The 17,220-nt window shown below is 31.7% G+C and overlaps 1 protein-coding gene across 2 annotated transcripts; it reads right to left on the bottom strand.

Moving 5' to 3' along the window:
• Positions 1-10,519: 10,519 nt before the first annotated feature.
• On the bottom strand, positions 10,520-16,344 carry LOC129316183 (ent-copalyl diphosphate synthase 5-like). 2 transcript variants are annotated; one of them, XM_054960485.1, is made up of 14 exons: positions 16,129-16,344; positions 15,815-16,011; positions 15,395-15,689; positions 14,096-14,279; positions 13,004-13,218; positions 12,776-12,896; positions 12,583-12,695; positions 12,237-12,463; positions 12,035-12,150; positions 11,818-11,916; positions 11,487-11,717; positions 11,326-11,389; positions 10,995-11,210; positions 10,520-10,896 (listed from the first exon to the last, which is right to left on the bottom strand). In XM_054960485.1, exons 1-14 carry the CDS (start codon positions 16,268-16,270, stop codon positions 10,684-10,686), a joined length of 2,433 nt encoding a protein of 810 aa, XP_054816460.1. In that variant the 5' UTR covers positions 16,271-16,344; the 3' UTR covers positions 10,520-10,683. The 2 variants fall into 2 exon arrangements, 1 of the variants encoding a protein (XP_054816460.1); XR_008594697.1 differs by having other exon boundaries at positions 10,757-10,896; positions 10,995-11,189; positions 11,300-11,410; positions 16,129-16,343.
• Between the last annotated feature and the right edge of the window lie 876 nt (positions 16,345-17,220).

The following is a 17,220-nucleotide window of genomic DNA, read 5'->3' as shown; positions in this document are numbered from 1 at the left end:
AACATGATATAGATGATTTTTAATGAAATGCAATATTAAAACCTCCCCCTTTTGTTTTTAGTATTAAAGGGGTTAAGGAGTGAAATTTTGATACAGTGGTATATTTGTGCATGTGGTGTGTTACGCAAGTGATTATGGTCTGGGGTGTTAAGAATAGCTTTTGACACTCATATAAGGTTTTAGACACGCTTTTCTTAAGAAAAATTGAAAAGAGTTATAAAAATGTGTTTGGATGTCTAACTTCCTGGTATGACCTGTTTTGAAAGTGAAATTCATGCCATTAGCTATGTTATAAAAAGATCTTTCTATAGACACCTAGATTATCTCATTCAAACATTGGACGAAGAAATGAGGCATGTTGGAAGTTGCCTGGCAGGCCACGATGCATAGTGCTTGCACCGTAGCACGTCCTACAGAGAGTGGCGCATAGTGTATGAGATGCGACACTGCTCTATTTTCAGCACCTTAAGATTGTTCAACTATTTTTGACTAATTTCACTCCTTTGAGGTATTTCATACCTTCATAACATGATTTTACTCTAATTAGAAGTTAAATATCACCTAAAAAAAATGGAGGGTAATTGGCATGGGATGTGAACCATATAACACATCTACACAAGCCTCTAATCTTAAACTCATTTCATTTTTAAAATGTAATCAAATTTATATTAAACGTTTTAACATTTTTAGTATTGGTTATTATAATAAAGTTTTAAAAAAATTTTGTAAAAAATTTGACAAAACCTCACCTATAAATAGGATCTTTCAAAACTCTACAATACAAAAATATTCATAGAATATCATGTCAGTCAAGAGCTTAGCTCTTCTAATGAATAGACAGCGTATATAACAAAATAGAAGCCCTAGACATAGCATATATGGAGCACCTAACCAGACTTTTCCAAAATAAAATACATAAGCATTAATAGTTACATAAAAAGGGAGATTTCGATCAGTTCTTTACCTAGCACATCTATAAGTTCCCATGGATCAACCAGAGGATCGGTGTCAACTAGAATATCTGAGATTAAAATAATTTTTCAGTGAATCATGTCCCGACCATAAATAATACAACATAAAAAAAATGAAAAGTTTGAAATAGTTATGCAAGTTAAAGAAAAAAAATTTGTAAAAATTCAATAAACTTTATAATAAAATGTCTCTATAAAAATTCAAAGAAAATATCAAATCATTGAACTATTATAGTAAATAAAAATATCACTTGATTTCAAGAAGCACATAAATGAAATAAATATTTATAAACAAATTACTAAACAAAAGCCAATGGTATATAAAATCATCAAATGATTTGATTCATAATTATAGAAACTTATCAGAATAATTAACAAATGTGGACATACAGTCCATGAGGATAAGTAACCAAACACGGCTTATGCCACGAAAACAAACGTGAACACACAGTCCATGAGGATAAATAACCAAACACAGCCGAAGCCATGAAACAAATATAAGTATGATGCTCACGAATAACCATCCCTCCGTTCCACATGTGTTGGCCATCACATGAAGCTAGCACCTCCTATAAACACCCTACTAGTTAGGTGTACCATGGCATGTCAAGAGCTAACAAAACTGCTATTAGCAACCAGTGTTATATATGAAGTCCCTTTTTAAATCTACTTTCAAACATGCAAGAAAATTACCACTTTCAAAATAAAATTTTCATTTTCAATGTCAAACTCGCATGAATCGTTTTTCCATAGCAATTCAACAATTTTCAGAATGAAATCCCATAATCAAAGTCCAAACCTGTATTTATTGAATAATTAACATTTCAAAAGTGATAAAGGTAATTTCATAAAATAAAGAAATTTAATGAACAAATTATACAATACTCACATTATTGTTATAAAATAATTTACATAAAATTTAATATTTTAGCAAAGATAAATTTGATTAGAAAATTAGTTGGGACGCTATCCACTTACTTGTAGTATCCTCCAAACTCCAAACTCATTCCTTATGACTCTATTCGAGCTTCCCTTCTTCCAAACATCCTATAATATATAATAATATTTAATAGATTTTATTTTTTTAAACCACAAGATCCCATTTCGAGAGAACCCACTTAACTAAAGTTAACAATAATAATTTTAAAGTTTTGAGAACACATTTCATTCATAAAGATTTCTTCTTAGGCTTTTTACCAAACATTTAATGTGCGACATTCCAAACCATTTAATCAAACATGAAACCTTTAATTCTATTGCCTAAACATATCTAAGCATCCAAGTATAACTTCTAAGATGATAATGTACTTTATAACCTTTCAATTTTATAACTCTCAATAATTCAAAACTCAAATAAGACCTCAATAACTTCTTAAATAAACTCCTTTGCAAGAACTCAATTAGATTTACAAATAACAATGTCCAAATATTACCATTCAGGTCACCAATTTTCTACATAATTCTTTAGCCATACCAACCTCTTTGCTTGAGATAAAATTTTCTCTTAGGCTTTACATCAAACACTTTAGGTACATTATTTTCAGCCATACAAATAGAATTTTCCAACCTTTCATCTTTTATCCAGTAATTATAAATTGCCATACTATCTTCAAGAGTTAAGTAGTTACATGCAAATTCATAATCCCATTCTTTTGACTTGCAACTTACAAGTTAAATTCATGAATTAATAACACCCAAACTAAATATACTTCTCACAATAATTAATAAAACTTTAGAAACATAAAAATCAAGAAAAACTCTCCTAAAGACAACTTATTAAACACCTTATAAACATAAGTCCTTTGACAAATTTCAAACTTCCTTTTCTTCAAATTTCATTACCCAAATTTTTTAATATCTATAATTGAAATAATCCAGCTCTCCAATTTAAATCCTTTAGTAATTATAAATTTTTAATACTCAAGGAAAATCAAATTTCTAGCCTTGCACATTACTCATGGTTTGTAGAAAAAATGGAGGAAAATTCACAATCTCAACCTAAAATGGTATGCACGCAGCAACAAGAAAGAAAATAATTAAAGTTTCTCACCTTAAATTACCAATATCACAACAGAGAATGGGAGGGAGCTTGGATGCTAAATAGGGGAACCTTAGTCTTGCAATCTGCGCCTCAACGTAGTGGTTCTTGGCAGACGTTATAATAGCAGCGGAAGCAAGAAGAAATCATACCAACACAAAAACAGACAGAAGCATGAGGAGTGGTCGAGGAAGAGACTACTGAGGAAAAATTTAGTAATATGCAAAATAGGGGAAGGAGGTTTCTGATACATCCAAGTAGATACTCGAACAGAGGAGAAGGGAAAGGTCGTGCGAGCATGACTCCGACAAGAATGATGGGAGAGCATAGTCACCAATGGCTGCTAGCTAAATGAAGGAGGAAGGCGACATTACAAATGAAAAGGTAAAGGAAATCGGTGCAAAAATGAGGAAGAGAAGTATGACGCAATCTCCACGGCAACATCGTATGAAACTCTAGTACTTCCTATCACGCCTCAAAAATAAAGGGTGACCGGCACAAGATGTGAACCACTACACATCCCTTAAGCCTTAGATCAATTAATCTTTGTATGACTAAGATCTAATTATGTTTTTTTTAATTTGAATTAGAACATGCATAAACATTTTTGGCATTAATAAAAGTTTCAATATTTTTGTAGAAATTTTGGCAGAACATCCTCTTTAAACAGGATCTCCCGAAAACTCTACACTCAATATTTTACACCAAATATCATATTAATTAAAACTTCAATTCCTTCCAGTCACCAAGCAAAAATATATGACAAAATAAAGGTTCTAGCTATAAATTATGTGGAGCACCAAATTAAGCTTACAAAATAAAATTTAATAATTTTAAAACATTACATCAAAAGAATACTTAATCCTTAATTTGTCCACCTTTAGTCAGTAATAGACTCCTCAATATTGGCGGATGGTTCAGTGTCAGCTACACTATCTGAGACCAAAAATATTTTTCAGTGAATAACGTCCCAATAATAAATAAATAATTAAACATGAAAAAATGAAAATTTAAAACATAACGATCTCCATGAAGATTTAAATAAATTCAAAATAAAAGGATTTTATGTATCTTTAAATAAAATCATAATTCATTAAAGTATCTTATCAGATGTCATTATCATTTAACTTTAATAAAGCAAATAATTGCAATAAATAATTGTAAACATGTCCTTAATCAAAACTAATGAAAATAAATCCTTAAAAATTTAAAAACTTAAAAATATAGGGACTTATCAGAACAAGTAACAAACATAGACACATAGTCCACCGGGATAAATCATCAAACGCGGCTTATGCCACGAAAACAAACATGGACACACAGTCCACAAGCGTAAGTAACCAGATACAGCCGAAGCCACGAAACAGACATGAACACATAGTCCATGAGGGTAACTAATCAGACATGGTCAAAGCCACGAAACAGACGCAGGTACAAAACCCATGAATAACAGACGTGAGAACAAAGCTCACGAAATCCAAACTAGCTTGTAATTGACCATAGCGCGCCAAGGGCTAACGAATTTACCGTTAGCAACCAGTGTTCTGTATACAATCCCCTTTTTATTTCACTTTCAGACATGTGAGAAAATCATCACTTTTAAAATGCCATTTCTTTCTTTTTAAAAAAAAATCTAACTCGCATGAATCATATAAAGGCACCAACATTTCTAAATATAAAAATTCGTAATTAATATTTCATAAACTGTTCACAAATTTTATAATTGGCTTTATCAAATAAAGCACTACTAGAGTTTAAGAAAACATTGTCATCAACATAAAAAGTATAAGTCATGACTTCAAGAAGCAGAACAATTTAATTAATACAAGTAACTAAAGCAAGATAAATTTATAAATATCCATAAATTATTAAAACAATCTGTTGATAAGAAAAATTTCTAATATATTAATTGAGACGTTATCCACTTCCTGTGGTGTTCCCAAATTTTCAAAGATTTTTCCCCTTTTAGTTCCTATCAAAATCTTCTTCTTCCAAACCTCCTATAAGAATATAAGATAATGCAATTTAATTAAACTCCTATAATATAAAGATTTCTTTCCAGTTCTGATTCGATTCCAAGATTAAATCATAAGACAATACTACACTTTATAAATTAATAACCATAAAGCTTTCAAAAATTCACTTAATCTCTTAATAACATAAATAAATTTCTTCACAATATTTGATTTAAATTCACAAATGGGTAATACCCAATCCAATCATGTCTCTTATGAGATCCAACAAATTATAGAGAAATACCCATTCAAATATGTCCTTTTACATGTCCAAGTTAAATTCACAAGATCATAGCATCCTAATCGATTATGTCTTCCAAGAAATTTAATGAGATTTTCTCTCTTTTTTTTCTTCTTTTTTTTTAGCATCATTCAATTCAAAAACAACATTAATTTAACTCCAAGCTGTAAATCTATATAAGCATGCGTGCGTGTGTAGATATCATTACTAAACTTTAAGATAAATTCCCAACTCCAATTTGAATCTTCTCCTACATTTATCAGTACGAGCAGCAGCAAAACGAGCATAAAATTTTCTATAATTTCAGTCATCAACTTACTCTCTCTCTCTCTTACAGGCTATAAGAAGTAATGCTCAAAATTCTCACCTTAATCACTAATAACTGCAGAGGATGAAGAGAACAAGAGGCGTTGCCAGCTGAAGAAAGAGAGAAGACAAATTTACAGCTGACCAAGGAAGAGGAATCATAAATTCTTGTCATTCCTAACATGTATAGAGATTCAGCACAAGAAAAATGAGAGAAATATGAAGTTCTTCACCTTAAATCCATGGCAGAAAGAAGGAGAAAGGAGATGGTTTAGATGGCTGCACAGGGGAGAGGAAAAACCGAACGCAGCTTGCAAAAGAGAAAACAAATTGAATCAACAACAGCGGATCAAGCTTGCGATGGCAAAACCAGTAGCTCTTGAGCTTTGCACAGCTGCGACAAGGCTCCCCTTCTGCCAGCGACCACCAAGAATGGGAGGGAAGAGACGAAGTGCAGGGGAGAGATGAAGAAATGGATGAATCAGCTCTTCTCTCCTTTCACAGATCTCAGACCAGCCAAGATGAAGCAGGGAGGAGAATTAAAAACTCCCCCCAGACCAGAACCGACATCATTCTACTCCACAACCAACAAAAACACGCACGGAGGAAGTAGAACAGCAAACAAGAAGGTGACTCTACAACAGCACCAAGCACTCTCCAACCACCGGTGAATAGTCTCCACTTACTCCGGCAACCACTGAAAATGGGAGGGGTGAGACGGAGGGGCAGAGGAAAAATAGAGGAAAGGCTGAAATCAGAGCTCCTCTCTCTACCACACTTCTGGAAAAATCAAATAAAAGGAGGAAATATATTTAGATTTAAAGAAAGGCCATTCGGTAATTTCACAAAGTAGAGAAAAAAAAATCTCCCTTTGGGCTTCATCAGATTTAAACTTGAGACCTATTAGGAGTATACTTGCAGTGCTACCATTATACCAGCCTCACTTCTTGTCATACTTGTCCCATGAATTAATATAATTACCATTAAAACACAATATTACATAATAAGTAATTTTTTTTATTTTATATATATATATATATATATATTTTTTAATTAATGGGTTATTACACTTCCCTACCAGCGATGAATCGACGGCAGAGAAGAAATGAGGAGGAGACAAAATGAAGGTTCTGGATCTAAGACATCTCTCCCTCTCTCAGCTAATAGTCCTCGCTCGAATTCACTAGAAGTAGAGAATGCAAATATATTCTGATTGTATTAAGGGCAAAAATGGTAATTTGACAAAACTAAACACAAAAATAAATATCTCTCTCTTTTACTCCAACAAGAATTGAATACATGACCTGATGCACTTAACTTATTAGTGCAACTCTTATTAGAGCAAGAATCCTTTTTAATAAAATATTTTTAAAAATTAATTCAAATACAATTAAAACACATTATTATATATTTTAAATTTTTTACTTAAAATTCCTAGGTTATTACATTAAATGAATAGGTTTGACTTATTTTATATTATAAAAACTTAGAATCCCATTATTTTAAATTGCAAACTTGGTAATCTCTATATGGGTCATTCCCTTAATTACCATGAATTTAGAATGTTAATTGTGGTTAGTAAATAAGGATTTTACAAGTTACATAACAAATTAAACACAATGGTAAACATAATGATATATAATAATAAGATTTTCAATTACCTCTATTCTTAAGTTACTACCCTAAAAGTTAAATTTGAATTTTCTAAAAGAGCTATTCTGAACGTACACTCTGAGCAAAATCTGTATACGACCAAGTTCACAAGACAGCATTAATGACTAATTGTTGTTAATTAACTCTTAATCATGATTAAGGCCTGAACCTTCGATTAATCATGATTAAGCTTAAATAACCCTAAAACTAATTCCCATTGTTTTATTTAACTCATATTAGGCCTAATAATCACTGTTATTAACTATAATTGGCTTAAACTTAATTATTTAAGGTTAAGATTTACTCTAAAACCCTTATTAATGCCATTTTATGCTACCAACTGCCCAAACTTAATGTTAAAAGCATTTATTAAGATCTATAGACTTCATTTAAGTCAAGAATTAATGTAGCTTATTTATAGTTTCAAATTATCATTACCATAGTACTAAAACACAAAGAAAAAACAAATAAAAGAAGGTGGAGAAGGAGTATTTAGGGCTTACCTAATGATTTAGAGGCTTCAAACCACTCCAAAACGCCTCCAAGTAGGAACCTTAGAAGAGTATTGTCCAAAACCCTCAAAATCTTACTCAAATTCTTTAAATTTGTCAAATCACATGACAGAAGTATGATTTAAGATTGCATCATGCTCGCCTCAGCAAAGAGCTTAGAATGGGCAACTTCACTTAAGCCCAAAAAATCTAGGCTCAACTTGGCCCAAAACCCTATTGAGCCTCATTCTAAGTCTAATAAGCTTAAATGGCCATCCAAACTAAAACATTAAGTCTTAAATTATCCCAATCAATTAATCAAATCATGTAATTAATTAATTTGACCCTTAAAGAAATGTTGGGGTGTTACAAGCATCTTAGACTCTGAACTCTTGAAATGTGCAAAAGCTTCCCTTGATTTATAAATTCTGAGTATTTAAAACATCACCATTAAGTTGGAGAAAATGGTCGTTATTTTTAAGGGTCAAAATAAATGCTACATCAACATGCAACTGGGCCTTATAACTACAAAAATAATGACCATTTTCTCCAACTTAATGATTAGGTTTTAAGCACTTAGAATTTAGAAGTTGATGGAAGTTTTCACACATTTAATGAGTTCAAGGTCTAGGATACTATTTGCATAATAATTTAGGGTCTAGGATAGTTATTAACCCTAATTATAATAGAAAAAAAATCTAAGAATAAGTAATAAAAATATAGATTATTATACATTAGATCATAATTATTTATTTTTCTAACTAGTTTTAATTAAAATTTTATTTTTACTTCTAATTAACAATAACTCTTAGATAATATAGCATTACATACAATAGCATCACATACATAGATATATTTTATATATTCTAAAAATTAAAAGTATAATTTTAGAATATTTCATTTCTCTTTTTTTCATCTTCCTCTTTCCTATCATTAGCCATCGAATTGGGAATCTCAAAACTAGCATCAAGCGTTAAAATTTCCAATATTAAATGTAGAATTTAAATTAAAAAATTGGATTAATTGACATATCATTCTATGGATGAATAAATTCAACTATCACATGTCTAATTATTAGTGTTATTATTTAAAATATCAATTTAATCATAAAACATTTGAAAACAGAGACTCATTACCATATTATATGCATTCCAAATTAAAATATTAAAATAACATGTTTTTTAAATGAATTCATTACTTTATATAAGGGTGTGAATTGATCAATTCAATTAGATTTGATATTAATTGACCAAAACTAATGAATCAAACTAGCTTAAATAGTTAAACCGAATCAAATTGAATATTACTTGATAAAAACAATGGACATGAAAAAATACAATTTGGCTTGATTTTTTAATCTGGCTCATGAACATTAAATAATACCTTAACCTTATCTCAAAATGTATCAATTTAACTATAAAATATATTAAATGAAAACTCATTACATTATTTTATTTATTCATCAAAAAATTATAGTAATATAACAAAATAATGTCTTACAATGTTAAATATTGGATTAAACAAAAAATAAAAAATTATAATGATAATATATAGTTACTATTAATTGTCACGAAAGTCCAACTATCAATAGCAATAGTCAAAGTCAACATCAAAAGTCACACTTTTGACAATAACTCTGCAAAGTCATTGTTGATTGTGAACTATGTCGTCGCTAAATCTTAGCCTTTCAATGGTGACATACACTTGTTGCCATTGAAAGTTTGATAATTAACAATGACTTTATATTATTGCCATTGAAAGTCACACCTTCAGTGGTGATTTTAATTGCAGCCATATTAGGTCAAACTTTGAGTTGTGACTTTTATGGTCGCCGCATATTATTATAAACAAGTGGTGTTATTATTTGAAATATTAATTTAATCATAAAAAATTTGAAAATAAAGACTCATTACCACATTATTTGCATTTCAAGTTAAAATATCAAACAACAGGTTTTTGAATGAATTCATTATTTTTTACAGTAACTCTAAAAAGTCATCGCTGATTATGAACTATGTTGTTGCTGAATCTTAGACTTTCAACTATGACATACACTTGTCACCATTGAAAGTTTGATAATTAATGTCAACTTTATATTATCACCACTAAAAGTCACACCTTCAATAGTGACTTTAATTATAGTCACAACAAGACAAACTTTTAATTATGACTTTTATGGTTGCTGCATATTGTTCACTTTTAGCAGTGACTTTTTAGAGTTATTGTTGAAGGTCATTGCTAAAAGTTTTCTTTTTTAGTGTATCTCTGGCCTATTCAAACATGTGAGTTTCAAGAATGAGACAAGCATGTTTTAATATGGCAGCTGAGAGGAGCTTGATTCTGTGCACTCAAAACACACTAGTTTCAATGATGAAACATGCAAGTTTTAGTGTGACAGTGTGAAGCATGATTTTGGATTACTCATTCTCACATGTTTTGGTTCATACCATCACGAGTTTTGAGTTCATGTTACAACTTGAGTTTATTAAACCTTTTCCTCACATGTTCGAGTCTAACCATCGCGACTTTCAGTATCTCACTCAAGTCTACCGAAGTTCAAGCCTTGAACATCTGAAAATATTCATTTCATCATAAGTTCAAGCTTTTTCTCTAAACTTCATTTGTTTTTTAAAAAAAAATTAAAAAAATTATTGCATATATTCATTCAAACTGTTATAAATATAAAATGACATTTAAAATTCCATCCTTTATTTATAATTAAAATTCCTGAACTATAGTTGTTCAAATTTATGTTTATAACCTATTTTAAAGAAATTAAATAGTGAGTAGGAATGCATCATCAATTCATTACTTCGCTCTCCAAGAATCTTACTGTCATTCTCACCCGATCATCCGGGCTCTAGACACGGAAATTAAAAAGCTTGCTGCGTCTCGAATAAATTACAAGCCATAGTACATTGATTATTGTGCGTTTCTCATAAGAGAACATGCGACGTCTACAGATATATTACATGACTCTCTGAAAGAGGACTTTTTCAATGTGAGACTTGACAGTGTGTGGATCAGTGTAAGCTGCATAGTAAAAGCTTTTTGTCACTGTAAGGAATGTCTTCTTCATGTTGAGATCCATGCCATTAGAAGTCAGCACCAATTGCACCAGCTCTCGCATTTTCTCCCCTATTTCTGGGCTGGCCTTGTACCTTCCATTATTATTGTTTCCCTGATATAATTTTTTCAAACCAGATAAATAAGGGAATTGTATATGTCATGCATATATTATATTAACTTTTTTTAATGATGTGGTAATTATGTGTTCACCTTGGTGCTTTGGAGAGAATCTAATTGATGGCAGAGTAGATTAGAGACTTGGACCAGTCTCTGGTACTGGGGATTAAGCTGTAAGTCATCAGAAAGTTGATAGCCACCATTAATGTTAATCATGTTCACCAACAGCTCAGCTTCTCCTTCCCACTTATCTCCTTCGCTTTGCCATCCCAATAGCCACTTTCTCCACTGCATGCATTCATAGATCAACTTCATTATTCCAAATGAAATTACTCAGTTGCATTTTCTTTTATCACCAAAAGTTGATAAATAATAGTTCTGTGACTAGACGGACTTACAGCATCATGAAGAATATCAAACTAGCAGAAGGTAAGCTCAGAGAGAAGGAATGCAAAGTTTCTAGTAAAGTCCCCAAAAGCCCCTCGCTGCTTCTGTTTTTGTTCAGCCATCTTCAATAATGCATAGAATAATCAACATTTTTCCTAAAGTAACCATTTATACATGAGCAGATAGAAGTGTAGTTACCGTTCATTTAAGGAGTTACTGGTGTTATTGAATTCATGCACAAAGGCTTTTCTTTGGTGTTGGTCACGATATGTGGATTTAAGAGTGTGAATTAATGTAGAGGTTTTGACCCAAGCAAGTCGTTCTTGAGATCTCTCAGGCTCAAAAATGTTGGCTGCAGCCAAAAAGTAAGCCACAAGAAGCCTTTCTTTACTCAATCCGAACCTCTCTAGTTCACATTCTGAGTACCACCTGCGTAAAAAAATCACCACAACTTATTAATATTTCCGGCAGCCTGGGGAAAAAAAAACAGAGAGAAAGAAAGAAAGAAAGAGGTTTAGGATTTTCTTACTCTCGAATTCTTTTCCATTCTACGCGATGCAAAGCTTGGCACTTGTTGTAGTCTAATTTCCCAAGTTCAAGGTTATCGTTATTGCTGACCTTGTGTAGCCTGCGAAAAGATGAAAAACCATCTTTTAACCTCAAAATGTTCCAATTATATTAGTGCGGAAAAAGGTTTATTACATCTAAATGAATCTATATCAGCCTTAGATTGAGACTTAAGTTACCTGTAGAGGGTTTTAGAAATCCAGACATCATCTCTACCACCGTAATGATCCAAGTAAAATCTAGTCTCTACTCGGGGCAAGCTTGCATACCAAGGAAAATCCAATGCATAACTCACCTGTTATTGGTTCAAGAACATAATTCAATTCTTCATATACTAATACATGAAGGTAATAACTATTAGAAAGAAAGCATAATATATACCTCGCCAGGTAGATCTTTGGCTATGATCCATTTATCAAGAATCTGATTGGCAGCTCGTTTTTCAGATAAGAAATTGGTGGCAAAGTTGTTGCCTTCATCAAGAATAGTCTCTCCTGGGAATTGAACTTGAGTTGCTCTGTAAAAATTAAACATCACTGTTGCTCCTTCATCTGTTTGCCCGGGCAAGCAGCAGAACTCTCCATCTTTCTCAAATGTTTTAAACACATCTGTCCAATATGACACCATTTTCATCTCTTAGCATTTTTTCTTTAATATGTGTCATAGTTTGATAAAAGATATTTATTGCCATAAATCAGTAGTAACACACGCATGGTCTTGTACTTACTAGCAGAAACATCATAGCCGTTTAATCTTAGTAGTCTGAATCCCATGGATGTATCATCAAGATCTGGCAACTCTGAATCTTTGGTCCATCCAATGCCTCTCTCATTCCAATTTCTGAAAATGTGTTATTGTTAGTATATATTGATGTAAATTCTATCATTCTTTTTTTGACATGAAAGAAGAGACAGTTATACCTGTGAACATAATCCAGGATGTCTTTAATCTTTGGTTGAAAATATCTTGCAATTCCCAGACGCTCCAATCGATCAACAATCCATAGTTGTTCGAAAAATTCTATAGGGTAGAAATCCGGGACTGCAAGCCATTTTGGAAATTTGCATACTCATAATCACCAAAAGGACTTTATTTATTTATTTGTAAACTAGCTAGGTTGATATATATATATATATATATAGACGTACCTCCACCGTTGAAGTTGTGAGCCACACTGTTTAAGTAATTGAGGCAATGTGGGTCTTTGCTTTGGGTGAAAGCAAAAGCAGTGGAAGAGGGACAGAACAGGTAAGAGCCATCTTTGCTTCTCACTCTCTGAAGCTTTTCCCATTGAAGTCCTGGTATTGCTTCCAAGCTGAATAGCAATGACGTTGGCACACTGTGCAACACTTCCATCGGTATCCTATTCTCACCATAAAACAAGTCAAAAAAAAAAAAAATCAATTATGAGAAATTCAGCATGGTCTGTGATAAATCATATAATAGATTTTTTTTTCAAGTCAAAAAATTGTAAGGACTAGCTTATTTTAAATCAAGAAAACTATAGTGAATGAACCATATCTCAAGTCAAAATTTAGAGATTAAATTAATAATTAAAAAGGAAAAACATTACTTTTGGTCCTCACACTTTGTCCAAGTTTTGGTATAGGTTTCTATACTTTTTTTCAGGTTCTTATACTTTTTCCCGTTTACAATGTTAATTGCTACATTTTCAAAACAATGTTGATATGGCACAAACAGTATTAATAATATTGACATGTTAATTAACACTGTTAATTTTGTGCTTATGTGTTAAACTAATGTTGACATGTATTTGTTTAATGAGTAAAAATTAACAAAAGCCTAAATCAAATGAAAAAAAGGCTAACTTGGACCCTCACAACTTAAACGATCAGCACCACAACCCCATGACCCCAAGTCTTTTAATTTGTTCATATTGCGAATCATTTAAAAGTCCATATCATCCTTTTTTATTACATTTGATGTAGGGTTTTTTAATTTTTCTTATTAAAAAGATCCATGCCAAAATCCATTTAATATGTAAGCATAAAATTAATAGTGTTAATTGATATGCCAACATTATTAACATCATTTGTACCACGTTAAAATCTCTATGAAAAATGTAAGAACCAACGTTGCAAATAGAAAAAAGTGTAGAGACTTGAAATATTGAAAAAAAAAATGCAAGGACTAATACCAAAATTCAAGCAAAATACAAAGACCAAAAGTATTGTTTTTCTATTAAAAAAAGTTAATTAGACAAACTAATAAGTATGTACCTTCTGAGCTTGGCGTCTCTCCTTGCAAATATTTCTTTAAGGGCAGGGAAGTCATCAGGCAAATCGATGTCCAAACTTTTTGCCGATTGAAGAAGTGTCGGCAGAATCACTTCAAACCCGCATGTCATGTGCTCTCTATTCTCATTTTCCAGTGTGTTTACATTCTCTTTGAAGAACTTTAGTCCTATATTTATTTAAAATAAGTATACCAGATTTAAATAAAGTTCTCTATAGACTTTATATGTAAGCAACCAAGATACACATACTATTATCACTTAACGTGCATCATGTTGAAATTGCAATAATCACACACAGGTGGAAATTTAATTTTGCAGAATATTCAAACACAAATTTTAATATAAAACAGAGCATGCCACTAGTAGCTTGGCGCATTCATGTTCATGTCAAAGATGGGGATTATATGTTTTAAGATGAGATCTGAACTAATCATCCATATTTAACTTGGACGATTTAAATTTATTTTTTAATTTTAAGTTAAAATTTATTATTTTAAAGAGTATAAATTAAGAAATTGATTTTATTTCTACAATCTGCAATTGTAAAAACAAAAAAAATATAAAACATTATATTTATTTTAAATAGGTATACCAGATTTAGATAAATTTTCTCTATAGACTTTATACGCACGCAATTAATAACAATAATAAATTGTTGTCTTGGAATTTAAACCATAATAAATAAGGATAAAATTAGAAAACAAAATTAACTATTCTAGTTTTACTTTATACTCCCTCTGTCCCAAATTATAGAACACTTTTGAAAGAATTTTTTCGTCCCAAAATATAAGATACTTTGAGTAAATTAAGATTTCATTAAATACATCAACTCCAATATTACCACTTCTCTTTATAATTAATTCTTGTTCCTTCTCTTTTCAATATATTAAATGATGGGTATTTTTAAAATTTTATATTTTTATTTTAAAAATACAAGATTGTTAAATGTATTCAATAAGGTTTATTGGTATGTGATATTTAATCTAAAAGTGTCTTATAATTTGAGATGTAGGGAATATTAAGAATAAAAAAAAAACTTTCAGATTTTACAAAAGCGGAGCGTGTGTGTGTGTGTGTGTGTGTGTGTGTGTTAATTAGACTGGATGGTGTATTCCAGAAAACCCAAAAAAAAAAAAAATCTATATATTTACTTCTGAGTCAAATTTGATTGGGCTGGTTTGATAACCTCTACGTCAAAGAAATTCTGCGAGTCAACGGTCCATATATGTTTGGAGATGTGACAACTCAACCAAGGGACACAATTAATATAAGAAAAGCTTACCTTTGTGGGACTTGTCAGGATGAACGTTGTAGTGTGTCAAGGCAATGACGGAAGCTAAGGTACACAGAAGCCTATCATAAGCCACAAATATGTCAGCATCTCCCCAAGATCCGTCTGGAAGCTGATTGTCTATTATCCATTGAAGCGATTCTGGGAACTGGGGGGCCCCACTACCATTCACATCTTCCACCAGAGCCATCAGTGCTGTGTGATAAGCTGATGGCGATATGCTCTGCTCTCCTTCATCTGACTCCAGCCTCCTTCTCACCGCTTCCACTCTCTTCATAGCACAGCCCTAATTTCCAAATCATGTCATTCAGATTATCGAATACGTCAAGAAACTCTCCAAGTGTTTAAAACCGCTTCCACTCTCTTCATAGCACAGCCCTAAAACACTCCAACATACGCATACGTACGTACCTCCAAAGATTCTTCATCTTCTTGGCTAACCTCATCATCAATCCCATTATGCCAATCAAATTTCGGGAGTGTCAAGCCATCCAGCCGTGGAATTACTTCCGGTGAAGTTTTGGGCTCTGATATGCTGCCGGTGCTTTTGGCTCTCAAGTCAGAGTTTTTCTGCGAAACGATGACTTTAGCCTTCAACGGCGAAATCCCTATATATATAGAATAACACAAGCAATATACATGTTATCACGACAGCCTTATACAGATCAGAACGCTAAATGTATGTATATAGATATAATCATAAAGACAATGAAGAGATCATGTACCAGGAAAGGTGGTGTAAGAAGGAAGATGGAAGGGGAGGGGATTAATGGAGGAAGAGAACGAGACACGGTGGGATGAGGAAGAAGAAAAAGAAGAGAGAGACTGAGAGTAGTGATGGAGATACAAGGCGGATTGAGAAGCCATTAATGCTTAATTTGCTTCTTCTTCTTGGTATGTTACTACTGCTGTAACAATCCTCTTCCACCGTACTTGGCTATGACGATGTTGAATTGATATGCCATTTATAAGGACAATAATGGAAGTGGAAAAGCATGTCGCCCCGAATAAATTAAACACTGTCATGTCCAAATTCTTGCCCCGTTTTGACTAATGCCATAAATTAATTATATGAAGAAACGGGCCGTATTAGTACACAAATATTTTAACTATAGAGAGATTTATGGTTTTCCAAATCATTTGTTTATCGTGCAATCTATCGACGTGGCTTGAATTCCCCTATCTACGTTTTGTTAAGCAAAGATAAAAGGAAAATTTAATTTGCTTGAACCAAGAAATGATCGTGGAAACGTTTATTACTAGATTTATATATGTAGGTATAACATCATTATTGTTTCTTTTAAGAGAAAGTAACCTAATGTACTAATTAAAAAATAAATTTTAATGATAACTCTTTGCCGCTTTCAAAAGTCTAAAAATCATCATTAAAGGTTTTTAGTTATAACTTTTTGCTATCAAATGGTCATTATCAAAAATCTTGTTGCTAATGATATAAAATAATATTTGAAAAATAAAAAAATTAAATATTATTTTGAAAAATAGAAAAACAGAAACTTTTCTTAGGTGTAAGTCTTGACTCATCACCTTTTTACATCCTTATTCTGTTCTCTATTATATTTGTGGTGCCAAGACCGTGATATATTGACATAAACCACTTTGTGCTTATTTGAAGTTGTTTTTGTTCTATTATTTTGAGAAATAATATTTTATAGAACATATTTTGTTTTTAATATCCTCTATTATTATCCAAAACAATAATTCTAAAACATCTAAAAAAAATTTTATTTTTCTATTTTTCAAAACAATATTTGTTATCCACAACTCATAACTCACAATATAGTGCAGATTAAATTCCA

The sequence above is a fragment of the Prosopis cineraria genome, unplaced genomic scaffold (genome assembly GCF_029017545.1).
Source record: "Prosopis cineraria cultivar Desert tree isolate PC_DT_omini unplaced genomic scaffold, ASM2901754v1 PC7, whole genome shotgun sequence".
NCBI lineage: Eukaryota > Viridiplantae > Streptophyta > Magnoliopsida > Fabales > Fabaceae > Prosopis > Prosopis cineraria.
The sequence above is the reverse complement of the archived record's forward strand: the minus strand, read 5'-3'. Positions and strand labels throughout refer to the sequence as shown.